This window comes from Sinocyclocheilus rhinocerous, unplaced genomic scaffold (assembly GCF_001515625.1).
Source record: "Sinocyclocheilus rhinocerous isolate Xijiao unplaced genomic scaffold, SAMN03320098_v1.1 scaffold1993, whole genome shotgun sequence".
NCBI lineage: Eukaryota > Metazoa > Chordata > Actinopteri > Cypriniformes > Cyprinidae > Sinocyclocheilus > Sinocyclocheilus rhinocerous.
The window spans coordinates 202,673-210,628 of record NW_015665016.1 but is presented as its reverse complement, the minus strand read 5'-3'; the positions used below and the strand labels follow the sequence as shown (position 1 = coordinate 210,628).

The following is a 7,956-nucleotide window of genomic DNA, read 5'->3' as shown; positions in this document are numbered from 1 at the left end:
AATGCTGTTAATTTGAATTTATTTATTTATGTATTGAATTAATTTGTTGAACACAAAAGAAGATATTTTGAAGATTGCTGGTAATCAAACAGTTGGTGGTTGCCATTGACTTCCATAGGAAAAGAAATACTATGGAAGTCAATGGCAACCACCAACTGTTTGATTACCAGCAATCTTCAAAATATCTTCTTTCATGTTCAACATAAGAAAGCAACTCATACAGGTTTGGAACGACATGAGGGTGAGTAAATGATGACAGAATTTTCATTTTTGGGTGAACTATCCCTTTAACTACTATGCACTAACATCAAAAAATAAGTACATTGTACTTATTGTGGTCATATTGTATTGCAAAACACTTTTGCTGCTATTGAGGTGGGATACGGGTAAGGTTAGGGACAGGTTTGGTGGTATGGGTAGGTTTAAGGCTGGGTTAAGGTGTAAGGAATGGGTCAACAGTGTAATTATAAATGTAATTACAGAAATTAATAACAGATGTAACTACATATAGGTATTTTAAAAAATATAAGTACAATGTAAAAACATGTATGTACAGGATAAGTGCATTGTATCAAATTATTAATTTAAATGTAAGTACATAGTAGTTAAGGCCACTTAATATAAAATGGGACCAAAACTTTTTTGTCTAACTGGTTCCATAAAGAACCATTTCACAAAATGTTCTTTGTGGCGAAAGAAGGTTCTTCAGATTATAAAAAGGTAAGAAAGAGATGGTTCCTTAAAGAACCTTTGACTGAATGGTTCTTTGTGGAACCAAAATTGTAGCATTGCTGTGAAGAACCTTTTAAGCACCTTTATTTTTAAGAGCGTATATCTGTGCAATGGAATCTTCTCACCCAAAACAAATCCCCTGTGTGTTCAAAAATACTTGGCAATAAATCTCTTTCGCATTCTGCTAAATAGTACTTTTTCTGATACCCTTCACACAAAAGGAGGAAGATCAAATATTGGTTCAAATAAATATGATTTTAAACAGGATGGAACAATGGTTCTATAAGAGGACTGCACTTTGCAGGGATTCATATATCCACAGGGCCCTATAGTAACAGGAGTGCCAGGGAGCCCTCCTACTAGATGAAGATCCTTGTCTAAGAGGCCTTAGGTTATATAGGACCCATATATTAAACATAAACAAACATTTGTTTTCATTGTTGTTGGCTTTTCTGTACCAAACTGGATGGCGCACCCTTGAGGCCCAGGGCCTTCTTAATTTATTCACTAATAATTTTCATCTATTAGCAAACTCTCATTAATGCTCATTAATTAAGAGCATTCATTTTCAGTTGAAAATAACGACTGAGCCACTTTTTTTTTTTTTAACAACTTCAGTGCACCATCATTATTAAATCCTACAGCAGATACCAACCAGCATATTCTTTGAAGTTTCCTTTTTGTGTTACACAGGGGAAAAGTCAGATGTTTGGAACATCATGAAGGTGAGTAAATGAAGGATTATTCATTTTTGAGTGAACTAAATCAAATTGATTTTCCAACAAACACAAACCTACACAATTTATTATAAAATATCTGCAAGAAATCGAATCAGTACAAATGCTGACTTATCACAGATCTTTTATTTGTCAAAAAAAGAAAAAAAAAGAAAAGAAAATATTAAAAAAAAAAAAAAAAAAAAAAAATAAAAAAAAAAAAAAAAAAAAGAGAGAGACTGAAGGATAGAGGAAGAGTCTGGTATATCTGCTGCAGGTCAGTCACATTACATTATACAGAGATGATCGCATCAGCCAAGCTTTTTACAGCGGTAGTTTGACATCTTTTCCCACAAATTCTTAAGAGATTAAACTTCCTTAGAATGCATCTAGATTTGCATGTTTGGTGTTGGGGCATCAGTAACAGTTCAGCAAAAAAAATTAGTTAAATGTGGATAGACCATAGCACCCAAGCATTTTTAAAAGTGAAAAATAGAGAATCAAAAGTAGGAGGAAATTTCAAGTGAAACGAAGGGAGCTGGTTCTACAGCAACCAGCTGCTGAGGGGTGGCTAGTACCATCTATAATGTTCCTCAAGACACATCTGAAAATAAAGAGACAATAATCAGAATTTGGACAAACAAGAAAAATGAATATGAAAAAAATATATATGAATATATGACAAAATGTTAATGGATTGCTAATAGAGGAATTTAATTTACTTACAGCTTGCAGGCCTGGCGCCATATCTTCGCATAATCTGATCCTGTGTGAATTTCACAAAGGACTCATATTGTTCTTGAGGTAAAAAGAAAGAAAAACAGCACATTAAAAACACAATTCAGTCAATTCAGCTAATACATTACTGTGTGGAATCTGCAATGTGTTGTACCTGCAAGCTTTGTGTTTAGTATCTGTTCATACTCTTCGCGCATCTTCTCCTCGTGATCTTTAATAAGGCGCTCACACAAATAGCCAACCTGCCTCAGCGTGAACAGTGGCTGATCCTTCTTCAATGATGAGGCACCTAAAAACATACACACGAATCTGAATATCCATCCTTGACCATGTCACTTTATTTTCAAAATTACAAAATACCTACACTACAGTTCAAACGATTTTTTATGTTTTTTAAAGAACTCTTATGCTCACCAAGGCTATATTACAATTGAAAATAACTCCTTTTTTTAAATATTTTTTATAAACGTAATTTATTCCTGTGATGGCAAAGCTGAATGTATAGAAATCACTCTTATATCCTGATTTGGTGCTCAAGTAACATTTCTTCCGATCAACAGTTTTTCTATGCAATATTTTAGTGGAAACCATGATAATTGTTGTTAAATCTTTTGTAACATTATAAATGATAAAAAGTGACAGCAAAGACAAATTTGATGCATCCTTGCTGAATCAAGGTATTAATGTTCTTTAAAAAAAAAAAAACTCAGTTATCATGGGATGTTTCTCACCCTCATGACAAATCACAATACTTGCTACTGATAAACCACCTTTTTAATGGTGAAACTGTTCGCATGTGATCAGTTTGTGCTTTTTTGCCACAATTTCTCTCTTGCATTCTTAAGAGATTAAACTTCCTTAGAATGCATCTAGATTTGCATGTTTGGTGTTGGGGCATCAGTAACAGTTCAGCAAAAAAAATTAGTTAAATGTGGATAGACCATAGCACCCAAGCATTTTTAAAAGTGAAAAATAGAGAATCAAAAGTAGGAGGAAATTTCAAGTGAAACGAAGGGAGCTGGTTCTACAGCAACCAGCTGCTGAGGGGTGGCTAGTACCATCTATAATGTTCCTCAAGACACATCTGAAAATAAAGAGACAATAATCAGAATTTGGACAAACAAGAAAAATGAATATGAAAAAAATATATATGAATATATGACAAAATGTTAATGGATTGCTAATAGAGGAATTTAATTTACTTACAGCTTGCAGGCCTGGCGCCATATCTTCGCATAATCTGATCCTGTGTGAATTTCACAAAGGACTCATATTGTTCTTGAGGTAAAAAGAAAGAAAAACAGCACATTAAAAACACAATTCAGTCAATTCAGCTAATACATTACTGTGTGGAATCTGCAATGTGTTGTACCTGCAAGCTTTGTGTTTAGTATCTGTTCATACTCTTCGCGCATCTTCTCCTCGTGATCTTTAATAAGGCGCTCACACAAATAGCCAACCTGCCTCAGCGTGAACAGTGGCTGATCCTTCTTCAATGATGAGGCACCTAAAAACATACACACGAATCTGAATATCCATCCTTGACCATGTCACTTTATTTTCAAAATTACAAAATACCTACACTACAGTTCAAACGATTTTTTATGTTTTTTAAAGAACTCTTATGCTCACCAAGGCTATATTACAATTGAAAATAACTCCTTTTTTTAAATATTTTTTATAAACGTAATTTATTCCTGTGATGGCAAAGCTGAATGTATAGAAATCACTCTTATATCCTGATTTGGTGCTCAAGTAACATTTCTTCCGATCAACAGTTTTTCTATGCAATATTTTAGTGGAAACCATGATAATTGTTGTTAAATCTTTTGTAACATTATAAATGATAAAAAGTGACAGCAAAGACAAATTTGATGCATCCTTGCTGAATCAAGGTATTAATGTTCTTTAAAAAAAACAACAACTCCGTTATCATGGGATGTTTCTCACCCTCATGACAAATCACAATACTTGCTACTGATAAACCACCTTTTTAATGGTGAAACTGTTCGCATGTGATCAGTTTGTGCTTTTTTGCCACAACTCATATCTCTCTTGCATTTCTGTGTATTCAAACTCGATAGTGTCACAAACATGAAAATCATCACCATTCGACTTTACTGACAACAAATTTGGCACACTGTACATTATACCTTCCTGTAAAGTGCAGCTACAACCCTAATCAAAAGCATCTGATCCAGCTAATTAAAACATTCAGGAACATTTAGTAACTACAGCTGGTGTGTTGGAACAGGGTTGGAACTGAATTGCAGAAGATTTCCAGGAACAAAACTAGCCACCCGTGGTCTAAAGAAAATGATTGATAAATGGTTTGAGCACCCCAACAACCCCACCCCAAAGAAGCACGTTTTGCCTGTCTCAACACATCTAATTCAGGTCATCGGCTCCTTTGTTTCATGAGTGTTCCAGACAAAGGAGACATTCAAAATGTGTAGTGTTGGGGCAGGAGGGCTTCAGGAACAAGTCTGAAACCACTGGACATTATGTTTTGAGTGGACTGACTTGTGGGAGAGCTGGGGGAGGTGAGGGCTGGACTGGAGCTCTGGATATCAGTGGAGCTGCAGGGCTCAGTCTGGTTAAAGGCCCCTTCCAACTGCCGTCGCCTCTGATAACGGTTGTACTCCTGACGAATGTTCTGGAAGATCTGCTCTGTGAGGGTCAAAGAAAGACAATCGAGAGTTAATAACAATGATAATTGAGCTTAAATTAAAGAGAGAGAAAAAAACCAGTGATTTCCCCCAAGTATTTCTGGAATACCATCATTTCCAATGAATAAACTTCCTTATGTTCAATCATCTTCAAAAACAAAGTAGTGAAGAACAAAAGTAATCACTGGCATTACTTCAAGCACACAGAATGCACAGAGGATATCCTGCTTTCAGCACAGATCCCATGATGAAAAGAAAGAGGGAAGAAATAAGTTTCACCTCAGTTTTACAATCAGCCACAATGGTACATAGACAACGTCACTAGCAAACACATACAAGAGAGAAAAATGAGATGGCTTTAAGGTGGGTCAGGCTTATTTCTGGAAACCAAATCTGGGTGACAGGACTGCAATGCGGAGGCGAGCAATGCAACCGGGAACATCCGGAGTCTCTCTAGAAAAACTGGGTTGAGTTTAGTCTTAACCTTCAACCTGTGGACGACTCAATTAGAATTAGAAACCAGCATGACTTTCATGAGCTATACTCTATAAAGATCCTGGTAGAGTAGACTACAATGCCGGCTGTTCTGACTCACAGACTGCAAGTAAGTTTTTTTTATATTAAAGAATTTGCCACTGATGATTCAAACGCAAGTTTTGAGCAGTGTAGAGTAGCGCTTGTTGTTTGTCATTTGCAGACATGGTTTTATGTTTACGCAGCACGCTGCAACGCGTAAAAAGACATTATAATCCGTAATTATGTCCCCCCTGGATGCAACAAATGCCTCGTTTATAATGGGTTTTAATGTTTTTGTCTCGTCGCTCCGGCCGGGACACAGGGCATCACAGTATGGTAAGGGGCGTAACATTTCCATCACACGCTTGAGGTATTCGGCCAATCACAACGCATCTTGTCAGTAAAGCCGGTTCTGTAATCAGCAGTAAATCTCAATCACGTGCTTTCAAATGGAGCAGCATTTACTACACAGAGCCGTAGTTCACTGACAAGCTACGCAAAATCGCATTCATAATCGCAGACGATATAAATCGCGCAATTATGAAATCGGTCTGCGATTATAAAAGCTGTTTGCGTAGCTTGTCAGTGAACTATGTCTCTGTGTAGCAAATGCTGTTCCATCTGAAAGCACGTGAAAATACCACATTTACTAACATGTTTTTACTCCAAACTCACTTAATAACGTCAGACGAATGTTTGAAATAAATCCTTCTGTGAGATGATGTGGCTTCTTACACAATAAGACACGCAACATATTTCATAGTATTCCAAGCAGTGATAAAGGTTATGCAGTGATATAATGTCGATTAGCATTGCATTATTATATACTTCATTATAATAAAAAATATAATAAGATGAACTCAGATAAACAATATATATTGTCGTAGTCGTGTGTTTAGTCACGTTGAATCAATGAAAGCAGTTAAATCTTCTGTTTATTCAGCAACCGCTATAGGAATTTCTTGACTTCTTCTGCGGGGCGTATTTGGAGTTTCAGTGCGAAAGCGCCCTCTGACTTTGGATGGAGATTTACTACTGATCACAGAACCGTGCTTCACTGAAAGATACGCATGAAAATCGCCGCTTCTGCCTAATCGCTATTTATCGCCTTCGCGATTTCATTTTGATTAATCGTGCAGCCCTACTTAAATCTGTGTTCAACTTCACACTATAGTAAATGAGAGCCAGGCGTGCATATGCATCAAACAGTGCAATAGATTAGGCGTGTATTAATTCCGACTCAAATATACTTTTCTTAAAATAACTAGTAAATAATGGATTTTTTTTATTTGATTTTGAAATTGAAACTAATTAAATTGAAATTAATAATCAGATTAATCAATTATCAAAAAAAAAAAAAAAATCCTTAGATTTTCTTTGGACTGCAGTAGGGTTGCCATGCCATGAGAATGAGAAAAAGATAAATTTCACTTTAGTGAAAACTAATTTTTCTGATTATGCAAAAATCCATTTTAGATACTACAGCTACAGAAATATGCAAGAAATTGTCAGTGACAGTTACCGGGCAACACCAGCCCCCTTGAATGACAGGTGAGGCCCTCCGCATATATTAAATGCTGCCAAATGCTGAGACTAGGTCCAACAGGTTACTTAGCAACTGTAACCTTATATGGTCAAACCAAGCAATAAATCACAGTGGCTTCCTGAGAGAGGATGGGGAGCGATTCAAGGCCCAAAAGCACAGAACAGGGATAAAACAACCACAATGGAGGTGTGGGATGAACTGGACTGGGGGGGAGGGGAGCGTAAGTGGGTGTAGAGTTGAGGCGTCTTATTCACTACACTGCCGAGGCTTTGCAGAGGGAATTTAAAAACCCCAAACTGGCCAAAAGGGTCTGGCTGCAGCCTGGCGCTTGCACTCTCAGACACTTGCACTTCCGCTAGCGACGTCACTTGCAGTCTTTTTTATTTTGTTCTATTTATTGATTACTTTTTGTTTGAACCTCTCAACATTTTACAACAGTAGCCAGGTGGACAAGAAAAAAGAAACTAAATTACGAAGTCACTTGCAATCGCCACTTGCACTCTCCGATACCTGCGACGTCACTTGCAATCGACACAAATGGTGCGTGTTGCCAGAGACAAGACGCTGTGGTGGTGATTAAACGATTAAAACTAATTTAGTACCGTAGCCTACAGGGTCCTGCAAGCCATCTGTAGGAGAAAAAGACAAGACCCGCAAATCCGTGGCCACAGAACAGCAGAATATGAACGCAACGCACAAAGTCTCTCGTTAAGTGTTTTCCTTCCGTAGAAAAAACACTTAACATGGCGTAATGTATTAAGATACATTAAGTGCAATTAAAAGATCAAATTCGATATATAGTTATTATTTAATGTACTACAAGGCAAGCAGATGGCCATGAACACAACACGCAAACTTTCACTTGTCCTCCCATACAGCAAAACGCTTAATGTGGCATAATAACGGATGATAAAGACAATACAGTAGCCTATATGCCTTGTTGTTGACTCAAAGTATATACAGAACAGCAAATATGAACGTGCATTATGAAATGCATTAAGTGATTTTAAAAGGATCAACTCCGTACAGGCAAGCAGAC

At 36.8% G+C, this 7,956-nt stretch overlaps 2 protein-coding genes across 2 annotated transcripts in view; both read right to left on the bottom strand.

The window, feature by feature from the left end:
• Nucleotides 1-1,576: 1,576 nt before the first annotated feature.
• Nucleotides 1,577-2,505, bottom strand: LOC107730933 (akirin-1-like). Its single transcript, XM_016541897.1, has 3 exons — nt 2,341-2,505; nt 2,175-2,246; nt 1,577-2,052 (listed from the first exon to the last, which is right to left on the bottom strand). Exons 1-3 carry the CDS (start codon nt 2,483-2,485, stop codon nt 2,042-2,044), a joined length of 228 nt encoding a protein of 75 aa, XP_016397383.1. The 5' UTR covers nt 2,486-2,505; the 3' UTR covers nt 1,577-2,041.
• A 528-nt stretch (nt 2,506-3,033) lies between these two features.
• The window catches only part of LOC107730931 (akirin-1-like), a 14,604-nt gene continuing 9,681 nt past the window's right edge, over nt 3,034-7,956 (bottom strand). Inside the window, exons 2-5 of the mRNA XM_016541896.1 lie at nt 4,710-4,856; nt 3,559-3,693; nt 3,393-3,464; nt 3,034-3,270 (exon numbers count right to left, since the gene is read on the bottom strand). Coding sequence (XP_016397382.1) covers nt 3,260-3,270; nt 3,393-3,464; nt 3,559-3,693; nt 4,710-4,856 — 365 coding nt within the window. The 3' untranslated portion in view covers nt 3,034-3,259. The remainder of the gene's footprint in view (nt 3,271-3,392; nt 3,465-3,558; nt 3,694-4,709; nt 4,857-7,956) is intronic.

Excerpts from the sequence above, each read along its gene's own strand:
- LOC107730933 (XM_016541897.1), bottom strand. The coding sequence starts at position 2,485 with ATGTTTTTAGGTGCCTCATCATTGAAGAAGGATCAGCCACTGTTCACG. Across the intron at positions 2,247-2,340 it reads ACTAAACACAAAGCTTGCAG|AACAATATGAGTCCTTTGTG; the intron begins GTACAACACATT and ends TTTTACCTCAAG.